Genomic DNA, 26,641 nt, shown 5'->3' with positions numbered 1-26,641 from the left:
TTTGGAAACATTACTATTTTTAATGTTTTTGAAATAAGTTTCTTATACTCATCAAGCCTGCATTTATTTGATCAAAAATACAGAAAAAAAACAGTAATATTGTGAAATATTCACAATTGATCAAATAAATGCAGGCTTGATGAGCAGAAGAAACTTCTTTCAAAAACATTAAAAATAGTAATGTTTCCAAACTTTTGATCTGTACTGTATATATAATTTTTGGTGCACAAATGTCCGCTGTAATAAAGATTTGGCTCAAAGGAGGATGCGTCTCTTTTTCTCTATTATTTAATTTAAAATAAGTAATCTATAGTAATTAATAGCTGAGTAATGATAAATACTTGTTATTATTTCAATTATGCATTGCTTTAATTTCAGATTATTTAAATTAATTTATAAAAATAAATAAATATAATAAGTAGATAAGGTGTGGAAAGTGCTGCTCTGCATGTTCTACATTATCAAGCTTTTGGAGAAAGTGCTGCTGTAAATGCTCCGCTGATTGAGTTGTGTTTATGTGGAAAGTGCCGCTGTGAATGTTCCGCTGAGTGAATGATGGCGTGCCTGCTGGAGGCCCCTTTACGCATCAGCGTGTTATCTGTGAGTCTCTTTGATTATACCCATTAAAACCTAACCTTTTCAGCTCAGGATCACTTACATAGACAATAGACACGTTAGATAGACTTTAGCAATTGATGTAAATTTTTTGCGATGTGGTGTTTGATGGCTAGCTCTGTGTTTGTGTGGTCAACATTAGATCTGGATGTGCTCAGACCTGTCAAATCAAAGTTATATTTAGTTTTCAGTCTATATTTAGAGCTGGGGCTTCAAAAACAAAATCAAACCTGCTTAATATTATCCGATGAAGCTGTTAAAGGATGAGGTGATGAGCTAATGTGGTGGTAACGCCCCCCTCTTGACAGCCCTGTGGTTCTGTGCTGTGTGTTTTGACACATGTTGATCAGTGATGGGGTCAGATGATGTGTACTTTGATGTATAGTGTGTTACTGGATGAATACCGATATTCACGTAGTACTTAAAATGGTAGTGGTAGAGAAAAAAGAAAACATAAATATGATGATTTGTTTGTAAAGGACATCATTCAACTTTAGCCTTCATGTTAGGTTTATTATCTTCCCTTCTAATACATTGAATGTGTGTCTCTGCAGTGTGATATTGTTAAAACTAACCTTTTGTTGAATGATATGTTCAGAAAAGTAAATTGGTTTCCCGTATATTAAAACTGTTTCTGTGTAAAGTCAGTTTGATCATCACAAGTATTATATACCTGCGGTGTTCGCAGTTTGTTCATCACAAGTATTTTATACCTGCGGTTTCCGAGACTCCCAACAAAAGTCATTTTTACAGTAGGATATGAAATTTTGTTCATTATCTTTATTTGTAAAAAAAAAAAATTTATTCATTTCCATTCTTCATATATGTATGTGTATTTATATATAGGTAATGAATATACTAAGTACACACACATATAGTATGTAAACATAGACTTTTATTTTGAATGCCCTTAATTGCAATTAGTCATTTTGAAGCCCTACAAGTAATTGTTTAAACCAGGGGTGTCAAACTCAGTTCCTGGAGCGCCGGAGCCTGCAGAATTTTGTTCCAACCCTGCTCCAACAAACATACCATGTAGTTTTCAAATAAGCCTGAAGGACTTGATCAGTTGGATCGGGGGCCTGTACCATGAAGCTAGATTAGCTGGCTAGCCAGGTAAGTTTCAGGTTAGTTTGCACCAATCCTGGGTTTTAGGTACCACATAAGTGGCTTGGCTTTTAGCGGCATTCATTGCCATAGTAACTCAAACTCCACAGCTAACCTTCTCCGGGGCAGGTTATGTTCTGGGTTCGAGATCTCAAACTGAAGGTGGACTAATCAGATGTGAGAGAAGTGACACATGTCTGACACAAAGTCACTCCTCCAGTTTATCTAGCTCCAAATCAAAGGTCACTGATGCTAAAAAAAGGAAATAGAAGAAGTCTGGCTTTAATGATAATTACGGAGTCGTATTATAATTTATATAATTATTGTGACTCATATTATTATTATAATAATTATTTATCTTTTACACACAAGCAATTTTAGTTGAACAGTTATTATAAATTGTTTATTTTAAATAGATATTAATGTATACAGATCATGTAATATAAATAAGCTGTAGTATCAAAATAGTGCACTATTTAAAAAAAAAAAAAATCTTACCTTACATGTTCGAGTCTCTATCACTATATATTTTCAAATGTATAAGCTAACTTAAGTTTCATGTAACTGCATTGATAGAGCAAGATTATTTATTTTATATTTTATATTTTTCATATGACATTTAAATTTGTCATATTCTTCCATCTCTTAACCTTTAGCAAAACCTTTAACCTTTAGTTTTGAATCTCGCTGGGTCTCTCGCAAGAAGTAAATCAAGCTTGCTTTGTGTTGCAAGGCTCATGATTGGCTGTTCGCCAGTGATGTCACACATCCATGTGCACGCGCTCCACAAACTCAGGATCAAAGCCTGAGTTGACAAATAAAGTTGATGAACAGCATCATGGTACCAACAAATCCGGATTGGAGAGGTTTGGTATTGTCAACTCAAAACAAATCCTGTAACTCTGAATTTGTTCAGCTACCATCGTGGTACAGGCCCCTGGTGTGTTTGATTAGGGTTGAATCAAACTCTGCAGTGCTGCGGCCCTTCAGGAATTGAGTTTGACACCCCTGGCCAAACTGACAGCTGAATATTTCTTTAGGGCTGGGTAATCATAGGGAAATGTAATACTGTAATTTATTAATTATAACAATCATTGTTTAAGTCTGTTGGAAACTCATTTGTGTCAGAACAGGTTTGGCTGGTACAGCAAAACACCATTATGTTACATTGTTATGAAATTATAGAGTTCATGGGAGTGAATCTCATGGGGTGGATGTCCTTCCCAGTTTTCCCTGGCCTGAAATTGCCATCTCTGCCTGTACAAGTGAGTTGCAGTGTTTGAGGAGATGGGAAGCAGGTCTCTGCTCCCCTTCTAGAGACTTCCACCAACAGCTGGCAGCTGTAAGGGTAAACAGACCAAAGTATTGTGACCCTGTGAGCAAGGGAGGAGGCTATGGGGCGAGACTGAAGGTGTTTTGATGCCTCCGATGGGATAAGTTTGCTGAATCATCTTTGTGCTGTCTTTTGTCACAATGCAGGAAGTCACAGCCACGAGTCGCCACTATGTTGACCGGCTTTTTGACCCCGACCCACAGAACGTGCTGCAGGGAGTCATGTGAGTAAACAACCATGTATCCCTCCTTGTGTGTAGCGCTCTACTCTGTGTTATAGTTCACCATGTTCAATTTCTGAGTCCTAAAGATGAGGCTGTCACCAAAGGAGGTTGTTTTTAGTCCTTAGAGAGCAAGTACATTTTAGTTCTTTTTTGTTTAATATAAAAGAAGCTCTGAGGTGCTGTACTTTTGTGTTTATGTGAGTGTATCTGGGGAGCTGCAGATCGGGTCTCTTCATCTTTATTTTTAACTCCGGTCTCCAGCTCTGGTTACTGTTAGGTTGATGTTTTCCCGACTGCCACAGCCGTACTTTTCCAAATAGATCCTTCAGAGCAGCCATTAACTAAAACATGAAGGTTTTTGCATTTTTGAATACATTAAGTTTTTTGCATTTATGCTGATTTATAGTAATGTCACAATCATTTCAGCAGGATGAACGTGATCTCGCGTTGCACCATTGCTGGTGTTGTTATAATCACTAGGAAATGCTGGTTTCTTTTAGAGTTGGGGGCCTGCTAAAAGAATAATGATGAATAATTGATTCTGTCCAGTCAACGTAAATTGCTTTGTGGGGAGTGCGCCGACTTGTAGCGCCATTGCACTTTGGGTGTCCCAAGTTCAAGTGCCGGCTTGCGGACCTTTCCCGATCCCCACCACCTCTCTCTCACCCACTTCGCTTCCTGTCAATCTGTGTTCTATCTAAATAAAAAGGCATAATATGGCAAAAATAAATCTTAAAAAAAAGAATAATAATGCTGTCCAGATCCTTCTGGAAATTTTGAATTGGCTTTTATTTATTTTTTTAATGAAAAATAATATATATTAATTTTATTTCAGTTTCAGTAATCTTAGTATCTTAGGTTATTCCAATTAGTTCAAAAAAGCATTTATAATTGTTTTTTTGAGATTAAAAAAAAAGTTTGTTATCTGATATTTATATTTTTTTACAGTTTTATTTCAGTTATTTATTTTTAGTAGTTTATTTTCCTTTTCTGTTAACAATAGCAGCACTGGGCAATTTCATATTTCTTTCTCCTTTTTTCATTTCTTGACAAAGGCAGCAAGCACTTTAGTATGGAAGCCCGTTCCCGCCACTTTGAGAAAAAAATATATAATTCTGTAAGTCATAATAATGAGATACTTTCTCGTAATCATGCCTTAGTATCTCATAATAATGAGAAATTGGATGATGCAACGTGACGGCATCTGTTGGTCAATACCATGCAGGAACACCACAAACATCACTTGTTCTGTAATCTAAAGTGTATAATCTATCATTAAATAGTGATTTATGATATATTATCTGCATGTAGTCTTTTAATTTGTACACCCCTGAACCTGACCGTGTTATACACGCAGCATAGAAGAGAAAATAATAATGATTAAAGAAGACGTTTAGGTCAGCGTACAATGAAGGAAAAATAAAATTCAGCTTATTTGAGTGACAGTATTAAGCCCCTTTCTCTCACATTGACATACAGGCAAAAGGCAGGAGAAAATACTTTCAGCTAAATAACGCCAATCTCACATACACAATCTATGTGTGACAACTCTGTGTGTGTGTGTGTGTGTGTGTACTGTACTTCAATTCAATCAAATGTCCTGAAGTCGTCGTCTTTTCTTTTTTCCTTTTTTTTCGTCCACAAGGAGACACGTTTCTGTGAATACGCACACATTTTATATCAGATAGGCGTTTCGTCCACAAGGAATCCGGCGTTTTGGAAAAGAAAAACTGATGTTTTTTGAAACCGAGACCCAGACTGGATAAATTTGAAAATGTCGCCCTTTGTGTTTTCGTTTGGACGGCGAATATATTTTCGAATACATTTTCTGAAAAGATGACGTCATCAGCCCACATCTCGCCCCTAGTCAGACACCGCTACGTTTCTTTTACTGTCTATGGCTACGTCACGTAACAGCAACAAAAACATGAACAAACACTGAACGATTGTCTTTTTATTAACTAATATTAACACGGATTAATAAATGAATTGTTCCATGTTCCTTTGTGTACCACGCGTAAGGTTTATGAGCAAGTCAATGTCTTCTTCGTTTTAAGTGTATCTGTGAGGCAGAATTACAGCGCCACATGCTGGTCTGGCATGTATACTACATTGTTTTGTGGTTTTTGTAGACGCGGATATTTGTACAGATGGATAATCTCCATCTCCGTGTGGACGGGGCTGAAGAAGTAACGGGTACTTACAGTTATAGATAGAAATGTAGCAGAGTAAAGAGTACAATATTTGCCTCTGAAACGTACTTGAGTAAAGTCATGAGTGCTCCCCAAAAATGATACTCGAGTAAAGTACAGATCCCTCAAAATTGTACTTAAGTACTGTACTCAAGTAAATGTACGCCGTTACTGTCCGGCTCTGTTCACGACCATGGCAACCACTTGTTCTTCAGCAAAAATGCATAAGCATTGCTGTTTTGTGTTGCATTCCTAATTTGGGTCTGCCTGAATGCCTGTATATACAATATGCATGATCATTAAAGTTGTGTACTGAATATAAGAACGTTTCCCATTATTATTGTGACTTACAGAATCATATTTTTTCTCAACTGTGGCAGAAACAGGCTTCCATACTTTAGTGATAATGGATCAAAATAAAGGGCAAATGGTGTACATTAGGTTTGTAGTTAATGCTCTGTGTATCTATTATTACTTTGTTCTGCCGTTCGTAAACACTCCACTCTTCATTACTTTTTGTTTTGAATGTTGCATGAGTTTGTGATTATGGAATATTTAAAAATATTTTGGGTACTGTTGATAAAGAAAAGCATTGATAAAGCATCAATTATGATTGCACATGCATTGTCTTTCATTTTAGTGCAAAAAAGCATTCTAGAAGAAAAAAAATAAAAATATTCAAAGGCATGCCCATTTTGTTCAGAGCAGAATCTCGATACATTACCTTTGTGTGCTATATGTGCATTCAGGTGTTGAGTCATGAGATGAGAGTCTGCTAGGAGGGTGTTACTATTTGCTCTCGTTATCAGCCTCTGTAATCCTCAGATCATTCAAATGTACGCTAACCAATTACATTTGACATGTCCAATAAAGACAGCAATGTTCTCTGCTAAGCTGTTTTAAACAGCGTTATTGCTTAATTATTGTACATGCAGTTTCCATATTAATTGAAATACTAAATGTAATATTTTTACTTCTAAAATGTTTGTCTCATACTGAAGGAATATTTAAACCTTGTAAAAAAATAATGGGCATATGAAAAATAGTATGATATAAAAAATATATTTAAAACAAAATGTTCTAATGCTCACCAAGGCTGTATTTATTTGATCAAAATACAGTAAAAACAGAAATATTATTAAGTATTATTACAACTGAAGATAACAATTTATTCCTGTAATGGTAGAGCAGAATTTTCAGTCTTTTAAATCGCACCGGAGTATAAGTCGCATTAGTCCAAAAATACGTCATGAAGAGGAAAAAAACATATATATGTCGCACTGGACTATAAGTCGCATTTATTACCAAACATTACCATCTTTCTCTTGGTTCTAAATAAATGCGACTTATAGTTCATTTCTTTTAGTTCATTTCTCTTGGTTCATGTCAAATTAATTTTGATAAATAAGTCGCACCTGACTATAAGTCGCAGGACCATCCAAAAAAAGTATGACTTATAGTCTGGAAAATACGGTATGAAAGTGAAAGTGACGTGACATTCAGCCAAGTATGGTGACCCATAGTCAGAATTTGTGCTCTGCATTTAACCCATCCGAAGTGCACACACACACACACTGTGAACACACACCCGGAGCAGTGGGCAGCCATTTATGCTGCGGCGCCCGGGGAGCAGTTGGGGGCTCGATGCCTTGCTCAAGGGCACCTAAGTCGTGGTATTGAAGGTGGAGAGAGAACTGTACAGGCACTCCCCCCACCCACAATTCCGTCCGGCCCGACACTAGAACCCACAACCTTTCGATTGGGAGTCCGACTCTCTTACCATTAGGCCACGACTTCCCCGCAATCTGAAAGCATGTGTAAATGTAAATGTATGTAAATGTCTTTACTGTCATGTTGATTAGTTTAATGTGTCCCTGCATAATAAAAGTATTATCTTCTTAAAAATATAAAAATAAAAATCAAAAGACCCCAAACTTTTGAACAGCTCTGCTTTGTTTACAACGGCAACCATGAAAATTCTGTACTGCTGCTGTTCCATAAGCACCACATGCTTTCAGATTGTGAACTGCATCTAATTCAGCCTGTCTGCTGTTTTTGTTTTATGGATATATATTTTATAGTATTGTTTTACAAAACTAATGTCAGATCATTCTGTTTTTGCTGCAATTTTTTAATTGTGCAAAAAAAAACTGCTCACGCTGCATGTATGCGGCATATTTGTAATTAAAATGCAGTAGTCGCCGCTAGTCTCTGATTTCTTTTGTTTGTGTTATTCGATTTGGGGTTTGTTTTAAAATGTATTTGAATTTGTTTTGTTCAGTTTAACAAATAAATGTGCAGCATTTTGTCCAATCAATAATAAAAGTGCTCCATTTCATGTCTTAAATCTCATTTGTTCCAAAACAGTCGTGAGAAAATTGTATTGTATCGTAAGTTGAGTGAATTGTTACATCCCTAGTAAACAGCAGTTTAAGTACTTTTTTTTTTTTACTTAAATTTTGAAGTCAGCAACCACAGTACAGCTTTTTTCACCCAGCTTGTTGTTTTTCTGCCCAATAGTCTCAAAATGATTTCTTATGTTCTTCTGTTGATAAGTTTCTATGCCATAGAAAGTTTCTATGCCATGGTTTTGCACCATGAGTTATAAGTGATTGCATATTTATTGACAGTGACATGAAGAATGCTGTCATCGGAAACAACAAACAGAAGGCCAACCTGATAGTGTTGGGAGCCGTGCCAAGGTAAGTCCACCCACTTCACCCTTTTTTCACCAATAGTACTGCAATGAGTTTTGACACAGCCAGTAAGGTTGAAAAATCAGTTAATGTATCCAGTTGTCTGGGCTGGGCCAATGTAGCTGTAAAATTACAGTGAAGTCCAAAAGTCTGAGATTATATTCAAAATCTGGGATTCAAAATCATATTTAAACCTATAAATAAACAAGGTTTATTTAATTAAGACACCTTAAAGATGGCAAAAGCTGTTTTCTCTGTTTTACATGCTATTCACTGCTGATGAGGATATACGTGTGTGTGTGTGTGTGTGTGTGTGTGTGTGTGTGTGTGTGTGTGTGTGTGTGTGTGTAGACTGCTGTATCTCCTCCAGCAGAGCTCCTCTAGTCTGGAGCTGAGGACTGAATGTGCGGTCGTGTTGGGCAGTCTGGCAATGGGCACAGAGAACAACATCAAGTCCCTGGTGGACTGTCACATCATCCCAGCCCTGCTTCAAGGTGCTTGTTCTGTCTATTTTTCATATTACTGTTTTAACTTTTTTTTTTTTTTATCAAATAGCTTAATCAATGCCGCCTTGATGAGCCTTAGAGATTTCCTTCTAAAAAAATCTTCATGATACCAAACTTTTGACCAGTGTTTTCTGTTTTTTGCAGGACTCTTGTGTTCTGATCTGATCTTCATTGAGGCATGTCTGCGCTGTTTAAGAACCATCTTCATCAGTCCAGTCACTCCAGTGCAGCTGCTCTACACAGTAAGACAACATGCACATTCCGAAATGGCATATGTGCATTCTTAATAGGAAGTGTGATCAACATGTTTTAATTTGCATCAGGACCCCACTGTGATCCCCCATCTCATGTCCCTGCTGAGTCGGTCACAGCACACACAGGAATACATCACACAAATCTTCGCCCACTGTTGCAAGGTAGCACACACAACTCTGTGCATTACATGTCACGTATACATTTATTCAGTATTAGAAAAGAATGGTTCCAGTTCTAAATGCTTATTAGATTAGCTACATAAGAGATTTATTTTAAGCTTTATTAAGGATTAGCCAACATGCACCTGTGGGTACGTGTCAAACCATAAAATGGTTGCAGTATTCCAGTTTAGGATTCTTGGCAAAGTCATATTTTCTTTTCTATTGAAATAATTTTATCTATTGAAAAAATGCATTGAATAATTTGTGTGTCCAGACTCCAGAACATCAGATGGTGTTGTTCAACCACGGTGCCATCCAGAACATCTCTCCTCTGCTCATATCTCCCTCCTATAAGGTACAAAAAGGAAATGAATTGCTTTTGCATTTGTAATTGTATTTTTAATGCATGTCGTGTGTTCAGAGTAATAATGGTCTGTGAACCCTCTCTGTAGGTACGGATGCAGGCGTTAAAGTGTTTCTCAGTTTTGGCCCATGAGAACGCTCAGGTCTCCATGACACTGGTGAATGGTGAGCACGACCTCTATCATCCTCTATCATTGGATCACCACTAATTTTGTTCTCCTGGCTTACGTTCATCATAGGTTCTCTTTGACTTCTCTTGTGTTGCAGTTTTTCATTATCTTTGGTAATATCTGAATCACTGTTCAGTGAAATAAAAGAATAGTGCAGAACAGTAGGTTGAAAAAAGTAAAAAATACCATTCAGAACCTCCATAGAGACAGTTTGAGGTTGTTAGGTGAAGATATATGATTCTGTAGAAGCTACAGTGCAGTATGTTAGAAATGTAATTGCTGATTTTGGTGAAGATCTACATCGTTACCTTGGAAAAGTTGGAGTGAGCTTTTGCTAGCAAGTGGAGTCTTGCTGGTTTAAGTTATCTATTGGAAAGCCACCATGGTACTGTAGCTATATGCACTAGTGTTTAGAAGTTTGGGGTCAATAATCTATACATTATATTGATCAAAGTGGCAGAAAAACACTTTACAAAAGAATTCAGTTTCAAATAAATTGTTGTTTTATTCAATCATTTTTATTAGAATTTCTATAAGAATATAAAGCAGCACAAAGGTTTAATAATTATACTATTTTAAATAAATAAATAAAGTAATATATAATAAAATAATAAATAAATGTTTCAAAGTTTTAAATACATTTCTCAAATCAGCATTTTGGGATGATTTCTGAAGGATTGTGTGAAGACTTGAGAAAAGGCTATCGAAAATTCACTTTTGCCATTACACGAATACATTAAATTTTGAAGTATATTAAAATAGAAAACTTTAAATAATAACCATATTTCACAATATCACTGTATTGCACTGCAGTAGTGTATAATACCTATTTTAATGTGTAGTATTGGAGCCTAAAAATTATCAGCACTGTTTACTTCTATCTAAATGCATCAAAAAGACAAAATAGTTTTTTGCTCATTGCTTATTAAAATGCTAATTTTATTCTTTGAATTAGATGTGGTTATATAAGAGATGTTTGGTTCAAAGCTTAAAACCTTTATTTAGATTTTCTGTATGTTAATAAAATAATACTTCAGTCTGCTGAAAATCATATTTTGTGTATATGTGTTATTTTTCAGTGCTTGTAGATGGTGAGCAGCTCTCTCAGGTTTTTGTTGGAATGATGCAAAGGGACAAACCCATTGAAATGCAGCTTACAGCCGCCAAATGGTGAGTAAATCTCATCCTGCAGGCTATTTATAAAAATACATGTGTAACCTTTTTCAGCTTTTACAAACTTGCACACTTTTTTTTCTCAGCTTAACATACATGTGTCGAGCAGGAGCCATCAGGACAGACGACAACTGTGTTGTACTAAAGGTACCTCAAAAGAAAAATCACATTTATGTTATGAATGAATGTGATGAATGCAAAAGTGTCATTTAAAGTGCATGTGAACTAGTTCTTTCTCTCTGTGTGCGTGTGCGTATGCCTGTGTGTGTGTGTGTGTGTGGACAGACTTTGCCGTGCCTAGTGAGGATGTGCAGTAAAGAGCGGTTACTGGAGGAGAGGGTGGAGGGGGCTGAGACGCTAGCCTACCTGATGGAGCCGGACGTAGAACTGCAGCGGATTGCAAGCGTCACTGACCACCTCGTGTCCATGTTGGCTGACTACTTTAAATACCCAAGCTCCGTCAGCGCCATTACTGATATTAAGAGGGTAACTCCACATACACACACACATTTCAATAGCTTTCCAAATTTTGGCTTTACAGAGACTTCTATTGTTTTTATATAAAGCCAAGTATGTAGATTTCAAGGATGTCACCAGGTAACTTTTAAACTCTTTTCAAGTGAAATTAAATCAGTTTAAGTGATCGTTTGTCTTTCTGTAGTTGGATCATGACTTGAAACATGCACATGAGCTGCGACAGGCAGCTTTTAAACTCTATGCTTCTCTGGGCTCCAATGACGAGGATATCAGGAAAAAGGTGGTGTATTATATTGTATTGTATTATAAGTGCTCTGTCTTCCATCAAAAAATCTACAGTATGACTGTTGACTACTTTGATACCCTGAAAATTAAAACAGGTTATTAGGTAGATGTGGTGAATGTGCTAAGGATGTTAACATTAATTTCCCTGCTACAGATTACGGAGACGGAAAATATGATGGACAGGATTGTTAGTGGCCTATCAGAATCTAGTATCAAAGTACGGTTAGCAGCAGTCAGGTATGACACACATTTTCTCTTAGTTGTCCATCAAAAATAATTAGGAGAATAAAAACTGCCATTGTACACTACCATTCAAAAATTGGGGGTCTGTGAGATTTCACAATATTACTGTTCTAACTGTATTTTTGATTAAGTACAGTAAATGCGCCTTTGGTGAGCATTTTCTTTCAAAAACATTTTAAAAAATCTTACCAACTCTAAACTTTAGAATAGTAGTGTAAATGTTAAATGTGTTTGTTGAAAAGGTACAACAATTGAATAGTGAAAGAATTTAAAAATCAAACAAAGAAAGGAGGTTTTGGTTTGCTCTTATTTTTATTTATTTCTTTTAAACTTCCTCTAGATGTCTTCACAGTTTATCACGGTCTGTACAACAGTTAAGGACAAGTTTCCATGATCATGCAGTATGGAAGCCACTAATGAAGGTATGATATTCAGAAGATGATGAGTGAAACCTGCAGACTAGTCAAACCCTAACTGAATGCACATTTGTTTTTGTGGGTAGTTATTACAGAACGCACCAGATGAGGTCCTGGTCATGGCCTCTTCAACACTATGCAACCTACTGCTGGAGTTTTCACCCAGCAAAGAGGTAAAGTACAACACTTCATTGGTTTATTAGTATTATACAGCCAGAATTTTAAATTTCTTACATTAAATGATTTTCATTATATAACTATTTCATACTGAAAACCTTTAAACTTCAAGCTTTTAAAACTACTTGAGACTTTCTGGTCAGGCTTTCTCAAGCCAACATCAAATTCTTATTCCCAGTGCCGCTGGTCGTAAGTGATTGTGTATGTGTTTGTTCACAGCCTATCTTAGAGTCTGGGGTCATCGAGTTACTATGCAGCCTCACCCAAAGTGACAGCCCAGCTCTAAGAGTCAATGGCATCTGGGCTCTCATGGTAAGACCAGCTGACTTCGGTCCACACCAAAGCTTCAGTATGAAAACACTCTGTCATCAGAAGCCATAATGTGTTTCTGTGCAGAACATGGCCTTCCAGGCAGATCAGAAGGTGAAGGTGGAGATAGTTCGAGCTCTGGGCACAGAACAGCTCTTTAGACTCCTGTCTGATCCTGATACGAATGTGCTCATGAAAACACTGGGCTTGCTTCGAAACCTGCTCTCCACCCGGCCGGTAAGTCATATATGCAAGTATATACAGGTGCATCTAAAAAAAAAAGTAGAAAAATGTTTTGTAACATTTCAAAGTTTAACCTTTAATTTATTCTAGATTCATTACATGTAAAGCATAATATTTAAAAAGTTTTTGTTTGTTTGTTTTCATTTTGATGATTAGAGCTTACGGATCATGAGAGTAAAAAATCCAGTATCTTAAAATTGTAGAATATTTATATTTGAGTTTCATTAAAATGACCATCCCTACAGTATAAATTGCGGGTATCTGTATTTCATGAAACCACAATAATGGGGAAGACTGCTGACTTGGCAATGGTCCAGAAGACAATCATTAGCCGCTTTTCCACTGTCTGGCCAGTGTGAGCTAGTGCTTTAAATGGGCCATGTGGTGCTAATAGCCTCGAACCTGTAGCACCGAGGCCAAAATAGCACTGCGTTTCCACTGTCCGGCCAGAAGCTCCACTGCTCTTCACTTAAATCCGTCCTTTACACGCTTCTCAGGAACAACGTCATGTAATCCCCCATCATTTCACCAACAAAGAGAAGTTATCAGAAAACTAATAAGAAATAAGTCATTGGAACTAGCGCAATCACAAAACGAACACAATAAAAGTAGCTGTTTGTTTGCATGCTTTAAATATTTAAATCCAAAAGCATTCATGTTTTACTATAATAAGTGATGCACTGATCAAAATGAATTAATTTATCAGAATTGGAAATTGGTCACACAGAAATAAAGCGTTATGAACATAACCTGCTTATTCAGTCGAGTCGGTTTCTGTTTATTTGTATTATTTGTAGAAATAATGATCATTTCTATATTTTTATAAAATCTCCCAAACAAAAAAACTAAAATCTCGAGGCAAGACTTATGACAGATAAAATATGTTACTAAATAAATACATGATTGTGACAGAGAATAAGAAGCTGACATCTGATTTCTTCATGTGGTCGCATTTAGGCTACCATGTTTACTATGGTAATGTTAATGCCTAGCGTGCAAAAGTCTTTTGCATCACTTATAAATATTCCTGCCTTGTATGGTGATTATTATCCATATCGGATCAAGTTATTTTAAACACTCGCTGCTGACTGAAAGTTAGTTTTGAGCTCAACTTATTTAAAACATTTTTTTAAAGCTGGTATTACAGCTGTTATCTTTATGAAATGATCCACGATGCTGATCCTCTCCAGACGAAGAGATACCCTGCCTTGGTTCATAATCACTCCAACTCCTCTAACCCCAGCTGACCCGCTTTGGCCCAAGGTTTTCATCGGGCAAAAAAACCTGGGCCGCTGGCTCCAAGGAAGCACCGACAAGGGACGATCAAGCACCGGAAATGACAGTGGAAACACGATTGGCCTTGGCACGCACTAGCACACCCACTTTTGGCCTGACAGTGAAAACGTGGCTATTGACACCCTCCACAAAGAGGGAAAGTCACAGAAGGTCATTACTGAATGGGCTGGCTGTTCACAGAGTGCTGTATCAAAACATATTAAATACAAAGTTGACTGTAAGGAAAAGGTGAACAAACAACTGGGAGGACCACAAGCTTGAGAATACTGACAAGCAAAGCTGATTCAAACACTTGGGTGAGCTTCACAAGGAGTGAACTTGACTGAAGCTGGAGTCAGTGCATCAAGAGTCACCACACTCAGACGTCTTCAGGAAAAGGGCTACCAAGCCACTTCTGAAACCGGTACAACGTCAGAAGCATCTTACCTGGGCTAAGAAGAAAAATAACTGGACTGTTGTTCAATGGTCCAAAGTCTCCTTTTCAGATAAAAGCAAATTTTGCAATTCATTTGGAAATCTAGGTCTGGAGGAAAACTGGAGAGGCACAGAATCCAAGCTGCTTTAAGTTGTGAAGTTTCTGAAGTCAGTGATTATTTGGGTGCCGTGATGTCTGCTGGTGTTGGTCCATTGTGTTTAAGTCCAAAGTAAATGCAAGCCGTCTACCAGGAGATTTTGGAGCACTTTATGCTTCCATCTGCTGACCAGGTTTATTGGCAATGCTGATTTCCTTTTCCAGCAGGACTTAGCACCTGCCCACAATGCCAAAACCACTTCCAAGTGACTTGCCTACCATGATATTACTGTGCTTGACTGGCCAGCCAACTCACCTGACCCGAACCCTATATGGAAACAATGGGATTTTTCAAGAAAAAGATGAGAAATTGTTGATCTAACAATATACTGACGAGCTGAAGACTCAGTAGTTCCTCAGCAGTGCCACAGGATCGCTTTCATGCCACACCTAACTGATGCTGTCATTTGTTTTAAAAGAACCCCTACCAAGTATTGAGTCCATAAATGAACATATTTTAAAGAACTTGAACTTTTGGGTTTTGCAAATCCTTTTTTTTTTATTTATCTTAGGAAATATTCTAATATTTTGAGACACTGAATTTTTGACTTTAATGAACTGTAAACTCTAATCGCCAAAATATTTTTTTTTTTTTTTTTTTTTTTTTTATGTTTTTACATATAATCTAGAATACTGTATATGAAAGATTCACTTATTGAAATTGGTTTCCAAAAAAAACTTTCACGGTATTCCAATTTTTTGAGATGCACCTGTATGTGATTGGTCTGATACATTGCCTTTCACTGTCTTAACACACACTGATTTTCTTTCCCTGCCTTTGGTAGCATATAGACCAGATCATGAGCTCACATGGGAAGCAGATAATGCAAGCGGTCACGCTAATCCTAGAGGGAGAACACAGCTTAGAGGTCAAAGAGCAGGTGAGCTTCTCAAACACACAAAGATGACATTGTGCTTACAGAATCAGACTAGTAAGATTTCGCAAGCAACTATTATTTTTCACAGGTGCTTTGTTAAAAGAATGTTCCCAGTTTAATACAATATAATAATAAAAAAAAAAAGATCTTTGTGTCTATTCAGAGTGTCTGTAGAAGTCCTTGAAAAGTATTAAAGTCTTAACATCACTTTTTAAAATGTAAAACTGTTAGTATCTTAAATCCCATAGGAAAAGTCTTTAGCACTTTTGTCTTGTTATCAGTTGGTTCTCCTCTCCCCTGATCAGTTATCAGGTTTTGAGTGTTAAACATTGTGGTGCATTAAACTGGCATTTTTGTGGCATACATAATTTGTTTTAATTGTTTTCTCATCAAGACTTACAGTAAAATCATTAATACTATGCTCTGAAATTGATCTTTAAAGGGTTATAAAACCCCAGACTACTTTTTCTGCGATTTCAGTAGAGGTGTTAGTGTTTCATGTCATAGAAGACAATGTTATTATTGGTTAGTTCTAACTAGGGCTGCACGATATTGGGAAAAAATGGCATTGAGATATTTTATTTTTCTGCGATATATATTGCGATATGAAATCGAATCTAATTTTTTCTTACAAACAAAAATGGGGTGAGTACACCTTACATTCTCATTTTAAATTATTTAAACATTGGCACCATCATGTCAACTGATTAATATGCGCAAGGGAGAGAGAGAGCAAGACAGCGCTCGTGTAGTTTGAAGATGGTGAGCTTGCGGCCGGCACTCGCTCTCTCTCCCCCTCTGTCTCTCTCTCTCGCGCGCGCACTCTTTGATGGTTAAGCTGTGCAATTAATCCGCGAATCACATTCGTCAAGGGCTGGGGAGCAGCTTGCCCGTACAGTTAATGAATCAACTACGAGAGCCTACATCGCACATCCTGCGATGTGACTATAGTGGATTCGTACATCGAGATATCGATGCTTAAACAACACATCGTGCAGACCTAGTTCTAACTGTTGGAGAAAACTGGTTAATTTTAAGCATTTTTATGCTACTTTCATCTTCCGGGTTTAAAATCTACATCGTGTTGACGTCACAATTTGTGATGGGTAAATGGACTAGTACATCGATGACTCTTTGGTGTATATTAAATGATTAATGAGACTGCGTGTTCTTATCCTGTGAGAAGACGCTTCCCTTAATTATTCACAACGGCATGTGTTGATTCGCTATGACAGACGCTTTAGACTGCGAGACCGCGTATATTAACCGACAGAAACGTTCAGGGATTGATGGAGAGTGTATGTTTTAGCTTTGTACTGTAATAAGAATTTGGCACAAACGCGCTTCATTTACTTTTTAAGTGTTACCATTTGTACAGCTCCGTGACACAACCAAAAGGCTTATATTAACGCTGCAGAATAAGCCTAAAGTTATCAGAGGTGCAACAGTACTTTCATGTTTGTTTGTTTTTTTTCGTTGCAGAGTGCAAATGGCTGTGCTTTGTGTTTTTAACTCGATGCGAGATATATATCTGGTTAGCCATGGTTAGCTCTCACCATAGTAATAAAGAAATGCTAAAAAAGTGGGCATGGTTCTACAGTTTGGTTCTGCATCTACAGTTTCAGACAGTCTTGCATCGAGTTAAAAACACAAAGCACAGCCATTTGCACTCAGCATCAAAAAAAAAATATGAAAGCGCTGTTGCACCTGCATTATAACGAGAACAGTATTATACTGTAAATTTTTTTTTGGTTAGTTGTCATTTTTTGCACGTTGTTGCTTGCAAGTTTGCTGTTGGCTGTAATATTGGTGAAGTAAATCCACACTTTGCTAAAGAAGCATTAGCAAACTCTTAGGCTGTTACAACCGTACCAAATACTCTGCCATTTTTTGTGTATGTTTGTTTGCTCTTGCCTTTTAAAATCATCATGCTCTGCGCATGTCTACATACCTAACACATACTACGCATGCACAGAGGATTATTCATCCTCCCAAGCTGTGGCGATCTCTGTCTATCATGTTCAAAATCTGAAAGAAGCACTTACTACTAACCCGAGTCTGCATTGTAGTTTACTACCTATATCGGAGAGACCGATGCATTTGGTGGAGTTGGACCTCAAACGGTATGCTGATGTTTTACCAGCACTTAACCTGGCAGCAGAGAGCTCAAAAACGTTGCACTTCTTGGCCTTGATGAATTTCCTGCACATCCTGTTCAGTCTCATGTTTTTTTCCGCAAACCTTCACCTATGGATTCCTTTGCTGTGACAGCATGAGTGTATTTCATTGCAGTTTTCAAATTCCCTCAAAGGGCCAGATATGGCCAAAAGCCAATCCAAGAATAGTCACACTTTGGCTTCAATGGCAGAGCCAGAGTCCATTGGTGTGCGGAATGTACCTGAAGTTGAACAGCCAGTTTTGGTGCTAGTGGTGTCACCAGACGAAGCACTGCAGGCAACTGCTCAATGCCCTAGTGTTCAGTGTGGCTGCACAGATTCCCTTATGAAGAAAGTTTATGAGTCAGCTGCCTACATTATTTGAGATGAAAATACTGTCTGCCAACTCATTTTTGGCTGCTTCTAACTCCTTGGAAACGGTGGAGGTGGATACCTCTGTCCCACAGTTTTTACAGACAGCCTTGCTAGCTATGGGGCACGAGACTCGAGAGCTATGATCTCTCACAGCAGCACTTTTGAATGCTCGCTGTTAGGTATGGCTCGCTCAGACCAGATTACCGGAAGATTGTAAAAAGAAGGATCTTCCCATCATTCCTGGACATTTTTTTGGTCCTGATGTATCTGAGATGTTGAAGAAACGCATGCTGTCTGCGACTACCCAGCAGCTAACATAGGAGACCTAACAGGTTTCTAAATAAGCTCCCCATTTTGGATGTTGCATGTGACCGATGTTCTCCAGTCAGTTGCAGAAGGGGATTGGTTCACAAGTGTAGACCTGACAGATGCATATTTCTACGTTCCGATTGCCATGCATTACAGGAGTTTTCTATGCTTCAGTTTCAAGAACAAGACCTATCAGTTTAAATTTCTACCATTTTACCTTTCCCTAGACCGTCTTGTGTTTACGAGATGTATGAAAGGTGCCCAGTCTCAACTGTGGGCCCAGGGAATACAGATTCTACCCTATCTGGATGATCTGCTGGTTTTGCTCCGATGAAGAGCTCTCTGTTCCCTGCACAATCCATCTCGTTCATCAGGATGACTGTCAATTCAGTTTCAATGCGTGCTTCCATGTCTCGGAAGACAGATATCCCAAACCTCTTGCCCAGTTTCATCTGGGAGTGTCTCTACAGTATGGAGTGTTACTGAGGCTAATCGGAATGCTAAAAGCAGCCTCCTCCATCCATTTCCTTTGGATTACTCCATTTGCGACCCCTGCAAGTATGGAACAACCTTCTGCGATTGGATTAGTCTCCGAATCAGCATCGGCAGATCATAGTGACACGCAATTGCATGCGTGTCCTCTGCAAGTGGATGTCCCTAACCTTTTTAACAGCAGGTGTGCCATTAGGAATTATCTACTCTTGTCGCAAGGTTATAACAACTGATGCATCCCTCATGGCCTGGTATCCACAGAGGTATCCGTGGCAAATGGTCAAGAAACCAGTCAATGGACCACATAAACCTGTTGGAGATGCATGCAGCTTTTCTGGCCTTGAGACATTTCCTTCCGGTTCTAGCAATACATCCGTTTTTTCAATCTGAATCACCAGTGGGGTACAAAGTCAGAGAGTTTGTTGTGACTCCCTCGCAAGATCCTCACCTGGTCACTTCCACGGTTCGCATCATTGAGGGCTGCTTGTCAGGATTGGTCAGTCAGGTTGCAGATGCTCTATCCAGGAATCGAATACATCCAGGAGTGGAGACTACACCCGAATGTAGTTCAGGTCATCTGGCAAGAGTTCAGTAATGGTGGAAGTAGACCTATTTGCTTCAGAAAACATGACTCACTGCATGTGGTCGTTTACCCAGGTGGTAGCATCCAGTCCGTTAGGACTTAGGCACAATTGGCCAGACTGCCTTCTGTATGCCTTCACTCCGATACCTCTTCTGTGGGAGACACTCCACAGGAGTGCTTAGGGCAGACACCGTGTGCTTCTGATAGCTCCACAGTAGCTGTCCAAACCATGGTTTCCCTGGCTCCTATCAATGTTGGTGAATAAACCAAGGAAGCTTCCAGTCAGGAGTGTGTGTGTGTGTGTGTGGTGTGTGTGTGTGTGTGTGTGAATAAATATATATGTCTTACATTCCCTTAAACATCCTGATAACTGTTATTGAACCTGGAACAATCATTAAGAAGAATTTAAATACTTTCCAGAGTTGATGTTTATCAATGCTTTTGTGTGTTGTTTTTTTTTTTTTTTTTTTTTTTTTTTTTTGCAGACATTGTGCATATTGGCCAATATTGCTGACGGAAACACTGCCAAGGAACTCATTATGACCAATGACGACATGCTCCAAAAAATTAAATATTACATGGTCAGTGAATTGTCATTAGCTCATCTGGTTTGTCAGTTGTGGGCTTTTTTTTTTTTTCAATATGCTTTCTTTCAAACTATTTTATTGTCTCTACCATAGTGTCCTTGTACTGTTGCTTGTTTCCACCTTATCACTGTTCCCCTATGGATAGTTATTTTGCTTCTGGGTAATTTCTTCTGTTCATGTTTCAGGGTCACTCCAATGTGAAGCTGCAGCTGGCTGCCACCTTCTGCATTTCTAACCTCATCTGGAATGAGGAGGACGGTGAGAAACTCATGATACCAGTGCATGAGTTAAATAGGATCTCTTTGTGTATTATCAAGAATACAAGTTTGTGTTTTTCCGCTTCCTCCAGGCTCACAAGAGAGAACAAGACAAGCTAAGGGAGATGGGCTTTGTTTGATATCCTACACAAACTCAGCCAGGCATCAGATCCCAACCTCTGTGACAGGTGATGGACCGATTTTCATTCACAATCTGTTGGTAGTTGTTTCATCTTTTGTTTGGTTTATTCACTACCTCACATAGACACACTGACAGTGTCGCCATGTTTTGCACATTTGCTTCTTGTACATTCCTGGGTATCTTAATATTTAAGACTACAGTAAAATGCATATATGCACATTGTACATCCCTGTACATCTTAATATTTAAGACTACAGTTTACACTCATGCACATTATTTTGCATTCTATATTTAATTCTACAATATACATTTTTATATTTTATTCTTATATTTTTATTGTTTACTTTTATTTCATTCTTACATAGCTTTATTTATGTATATTTTCATCTGTGTTGTTTTCTTTAATAATTGCACTGTCCATGGAGCGGACCTGACTCACATTTCACTACTGGTTATATATGCTATATATAATTTTGTATGTGACGAATAAAAATCTTGAATCTTGAAATCTTGGTTTGGTGCCATAATGATTTGACTCTTCAAATCTCCCTCTTTCTCTCAGGGCAAAAACGGCGATGCAGCAGTATTTGGCATGACCTCGAAGGAAGGCGGGATATGGCCTCACTAGCAATCTCTAGGAGGATCACATCTCCCCGAGTTTTTGTTTTAGATTCGAGTTTCGTTTTGCTCTTCCTTTTGTTTTGTTGCACAAGATACCCTTTGGTTGTGGAGACCCTGAACAGCTTCGTAAATCAAGAGACACGGTATCCTGGGGGCCACAACACCTTTTGGGCTTTCAGCTACATTGGCCTTACTTAAACGTCAATTTTATGTGACAGACTTCTTATGTTCAGGTGGCATAACAATAGCCTTTACCCATGTTAACTATTCAGAGCATGAAAGAACAGGTTGACTGGGGTGGGGTTGGAAGAGCAACATACACATAACCACGCAATAACATACACACACACACTCACACACACACGCACGCGCTCTAGCGCACGCGAGTACAATCATAGACCAAATAGGCCAAACATACAGCAATACAGATGCAGTCTGCTAAGTTTTTTACTTGAATTACATGAGGTGAGAAAAAAAAAAAAAAATAATAATATTAGATAACTTTTTCCTTCACAAACAATCATCTGAGTCAAACTGACTTCCAGACATTGATGGTAGGCTATATATGAATACATTGACCGATCTCATAAAGAATAAAATAAGATATGATAACAAAATATAACAAAATTGAACTAATCGGCCTGAGAGATAGATGACTCACTTCAATAAATGTGAGCCTTTCATGCCACAAATGACAACAGCAACAGAGTCAACTCAAATAATATTTTTCCTGGGTTAAACGAAACAATCAGTCATTCTGAGATTGAGCCTCGAAATCCCGAAGAAAGGACTCAGCATCTCCAGGACTTTTAAACAGGATTACTTTGCCCGCTGCAGTAATCCTCAGTGTGGCAGGATATTGGAGAGAATATTCCATCTTCAGTTCTCGGAATTTCTTCTTGATAGCATCAAATTGACGACGTTTTTGAGCAATGCCGGCACTGAAATCAGGGAAGATGTGGACGCGGTTGCCTTTGTACTTTAGTTCCTTCTTCTCACGCGAAAGGCGTAATATTAATTGTTTATCCTGGAGGCTAAGAAATTTCACGAGGATTGGCCTTGGCCCAACTTTCAGCTTATTCGTTTGTAGCGTGGTGGGAAAACGGTGGGCTCTCTCGATAACTGGGGGAACCATAAAGTTCTCTTTCCCCAGAAGTAACTGAATAAGCTCTCTCATGAAGCCAATGATGTCCTGACCCTCCGATTTTTCCGGAACATGCACAAAACGCAAGTTATATGCTCTACTGCGATTCTCTGCATCCTCGACTTTATCACGCAGGTAAGAGTTTTCAGTTAATAATGTTTTCACATACTTTTGAAGTTCCGTTACGTTGTCTTCATTTGTGCTTACTCTTTGTTCAAGTTCAGACACATGATCACCAAGTGTGGACAGTGAGCCTTGTATTGTTTGTAAGCCCGATTGGATATTATCCATTTTCGCGTCAAAGTGAGAGAACATATCAATTTTCAGTTGCTGTATAGCGTCCCAGATTGATTGATTTGAAATCAGTGTTTGATCCATGATGAACTCAAGACACGCAGATCACAGGTTTGAGTAATGGAAGTGCAACAGACAAAGTTTCTTTGCAACAAGCAGAGGTTCAACTCGAGGTTCAACTCGTATTCAGTTAGCAGGATTATGTTTAAGGACATGAAAGGCCACAATGGTATAATTTAGCAGACTACACCTGACACGCGTGTTGCTCACTCCGCCAAGTTTCAATGCGTGCTTCCATGTCTCGGAAGACAGATATCCCAAACCTCTTGCCCAGTTTCATCTGGTAGTGTCTCTACAGTATGGAGTGTTACTGAGGCTAATCGGAATGCTAAAAGCAGCCTCCTCCATCCATTTCCTTTGGATTACTCCATTTGCGACCCCTGCAAGTATGGAACAACCTTCTGCGATTGGATTAGTCTCCGAATCAGCATCGGCAGATCATAGTGACACGCAATTGCATGCGTGTCCTCTGCAAGTGGATGTCCCTAACCTTTTTAACAGCAGGTGTGCCATTAGGAATTATCTACTCTTGTCGCAAGGTTATAACAACTGATGCATCCCTCATGGCCTGGTATCCACAGAGGTATCCGTGGCAAATGGTCAAGAAACCAGTCAATGGACCACATAAACCTGTTGGAGATGCATGCAGCTTTTCTGGCCTTGAGACATTTCCTTCCGGTTCTAGCAATACATCCGTTTTTCAATCTGAATCACCAGTGGGGTACAAAGTCAGAGAGTTTGTTGTGACTCCCTCGCAAGATCCTCACCTGGTCACTTCCACGGTTCGCATCATTGAGGGCTGCTTGTCAGGATTGGTCAGTCAGGTTGCAGATGCTCTATCCAGGAATCGAATACATCCAGGAGTGGAGACTACACCCGAATGTAGTTCAGGTCATCTGGCAAGAGTTCAGTATGGTGGAAGTAGACCTATTTGCTTCAGAAAACATGACTCACTGCATGTGGTCGTTTACCCAGGTGGTAGCATCCAGTCCGTTAGGACTTAGGCACAATTGGCCAGACTGCCTTCTGTATGCCTTCACTCCGATACCTCTTCTGTGGGAGACACTCCACAGGAGTGCTTAGGGCAGACACCGTGTGCTTCTGATAGCTCCACAGTAGCTGTCCAAACCATGGTTTCCCTGGCTCCTATCAATGTTGGTGAATAAACCAAGGAAGCTTCCAGTCAGGAGTGTGTGTGTGTGTGTGTGTGTGTGTGTGTGAATAAATATATATGTCTTACATTCCCTTAAACATCCTGATAACTGTTATTGAACCTGGAACAATCATTAAGAAGAATTTAAATACTTTCCAGAGTTGATGTTTATCAATGCTTTTGTGTGTTGTTTTTTTTTTTTTTTTTTTTTTTTTTTTTTTGCAGACATTGTGCATATTGGCCAATATTGCTGACGGAAACACTGCCAAGGAACTCATTATGACCAATGACGACATGCTCCAAAAAATTAAATATTACATGGTCAGTGAATTGTCATTAGCTCATCTGGTTTGTCAGTTGTGGGCTTTTTTTTTTTTTCAATATGCTTTCTTTCAAACTATTTTATTGTCTCTACCATAGTGTCCTTGTACTGTTGCTTGTTTCCACCTTATCACTGTTCCCCCTATGGATAGTTATTTTGCTTCTGGGTAATTTCTTCTGTTCATGTTTCAGGGTCACTCCAATGTGAAGCTGCAGCTGGCTGCCACCTTCTGCATTTCTAACCTCATCTGGAATGAGGAGGACGGTGAGAAACTCATGATACCAGTGCATGAGTTAAATAGGACTCTTTGTGTATTATCAAGAATACAAGTTTGTGTTTTTCCACTTCCTCCAGGCTCACAAGAGAGACAAGACAAGCTAAGGGAGATGGGCTTTGTTGATATCCTACACAAACTCAGCCAGGCATCAGATCCCAACCTCTGTGACAGGTGATGGACCGATTTTCATTCACAATCTGTTGGTAGTTGTTTCATCTTTTGTTTGGTTTGGTGCCATAATGATTTGACTCTTCAAATCTCCCTCTTTCTCTCAGGGCAAAAACGGCGATGCAGCAGTATTTGGCATGACCTCGAAGGAAGGCGGGATATGGCCTCACTAGCAATCTCTAGGAGGATCACATCTCCCGAGTTTTTGTTTTAGATTCGAGTTTCGTTTTGCTCTTCCTTTTGTTTTGTTGCACAAGATACCCTTTGTTGTGGAGACCCTGAACAGCTTCGTAAATCAAGAGACACGGTATCCTGGGGGCCACAACACCTTTTGGGCTTTCAGCTACATTGGCTTAATATGTTTTCTGCTGAAATCTTGGAACTATTGTATTTTTGTTTGTTTGTTTTTTGGACTTAATGTGAATGAAAAAAAGCTCCTCAAAGTGTGTTGCAGCGCCACCTGGTGGATTGAGGCTTTGATGCTTTGGACTCCCTTTGGAGAAAGCCGACTGACCTCTCAGTGCTACGCTTCTAGGAGCTTAGTCTCCTTATTTTGGTTTGCTGATTCATTATTGCTATTATTATTATTCTAACAATTATTATTATTTTAATTGGGACTTTGACACAAGGTTAGGAAAAAGACTGCTTGTTTTTGTTCTCTTTTTTTTTTGTGGATACATACCTCGTAAATATATATAAATATAAATATATAAATATATTTTTTGGATTTTTAATTTCCCTTGCAGGTTGTTCTTCCCCTTTGTATTTCCCTCTCTGTAATTTAGGCTGATGTGGGTATATCTGGAGAGGCAGCATGTTGGGTCATATACAAAGACATTTCGTAGAAACCATCCAACCCCAAATAGAAGGTGAAAGTTTGTTTGCTCTTTACACAGCTTTCTTGTTTTCTCATTTTCACTCCCTTCATCATTACACAAATCAGTGCCCTCTTTTTGAAGCTCTATAGTGAATGTTTCCACTCAAATATCTGCAGGCCTCTGCCATGGTGCAGCCCACTGATTTGTGTGTTTTTTTTTCTGGGTTGGGAAGGGCTTTTTAGCAAAGAAGAGCTTGAAGATGAGGCCTAGCAGATATTAAATGGTTTAGAAATGTCAGGCTGTGGTGCTTATGTTGGAAAAACTGGTTTGAATCCTGCCGGTGACCTATTTTTTCCCAAATAATTTCATATCTTCTACCACCGAATGTTCTGAATAATGATGAAAATGAACTCTGTAAGTTATCACATGTTCTAGATATGTTTAGCCTTGGTGCTCATAATGGGTAAAAACATGTTTGAATCGAGAAAAATACACATCTTGAAAAGTGAAGCCTTAACATTTTGATTGCCATCTGGTGGCTGAGTGCAGAACAGGTCATAAACCTCGTCTTCTCCAAGTAAACCGTTAAGCCAAACAAAAAAATCAAGTTGCACTTCAAATAAATGTTTCCGAAAGATTGTTTCCATGATTTGAATTCTTACAATGTTGATTAATGTTCAATTGTCTTTGCTTAATTAGCAATTTTATGCTATAAAAACAGGGTGTGGTGTCATGATAGGGTCTATATATAAATACATACATACATATATACAGTCTATGGTATGAATCCAAATGTCCTTTCTTCTACTTTTGTGTCCAAAAATGTTGCAGAAAACCCCAAAATAAAAAAAGAAATACAAATATAATAATATAATTATTATTTCAAATCAACCAAATATGCTTTTTTATTTTATGAATAATTCTGATAAAGTGGTTTTAAAAGGAAAAGAGAAGTCATTATTCATAGAAAAAAAATCACCTTTTGTTTTATTGTCCTAAGTGTCTCTCATAAAGCTCATTACAGTTATTAAAATACATCTGGACCCCTGTTTGCCTTGGGTCGTGCAGCCCAACCCCTCCCCCCATATATGCAGGCACATTCCTCATGCAAATTAAATGGACATGCAGGAAACCCCAGACCCCAAAGTCCATCAAAGTTTCTACTATTTCTATTTTTAACCCCTGGCCTAGGTA

The 26,641-nt window shown here is 38.4% G+C and overlaps 1 protein-coding gene across 1 annotated transcript; it reads left to right on the top strand.

The window, feature by feature from the left end:
• The first annotated feature begins 509 nt into the window (after nt 1-509).
• Nucleotides 510-26,093, top strand: LOC113108695 (armadillo repeat-containing protein 8-like). Its single transcript, XM_026271974.1, has 22 exons — nt 510-600; nt 3,202-3,278; nt 8,101-8,172; nt 8,518-8,660; nt 8,817-8,914; nt 8,996-9,088; nt 9,363-9,443; nt 9,541-9,616; nt 10,701-10,791; nt 10,881-10,941; nt 11,080-11,280; nt 11,456-11,551; nt 11,711-11,793; nt 12,140-12,221; nt 12,302-12,388; nt 12,612-12,704; nt 12,789-12,938; nt 15,597-15,692; nt 20,090-20,185; nt 20,377-20,449; nt 24,539-24,632; nt 24,737-26,093. The coding sequence occupies exons 1-22, from the start codon at nt 553-555 to the stop codon at nt 24,768-24,770; spliced, it is 2,025 nt and encodes a 674-aa protein (XP_026127759.1). The 5' UTR covers nt 510-552; the 3' UTR covers nt 24,771-26,093.
• Nucleotides 26,094-26,641: the final 548 nt, after the last annotated feature.

The sequence above is a fragment of the Carassius auratus genome, chromosome 9 (assembly GCF_003368295.1).
Source record: "Carassius auratus strain Wakin chromosome 9, ASM336829v1, whole genome shotgun sequence".
NCBI lineage: Eukaryota > Metazoa > Chordata > Actinopteri > Cypriniformes > Cyprinidae > Carassius > Carassius auratus.
The sequence above is the reverse complement of the archived record's forward strand: the minus strand, read 5'-3'. Positions and strand labels throughout refer to the sequence as shown.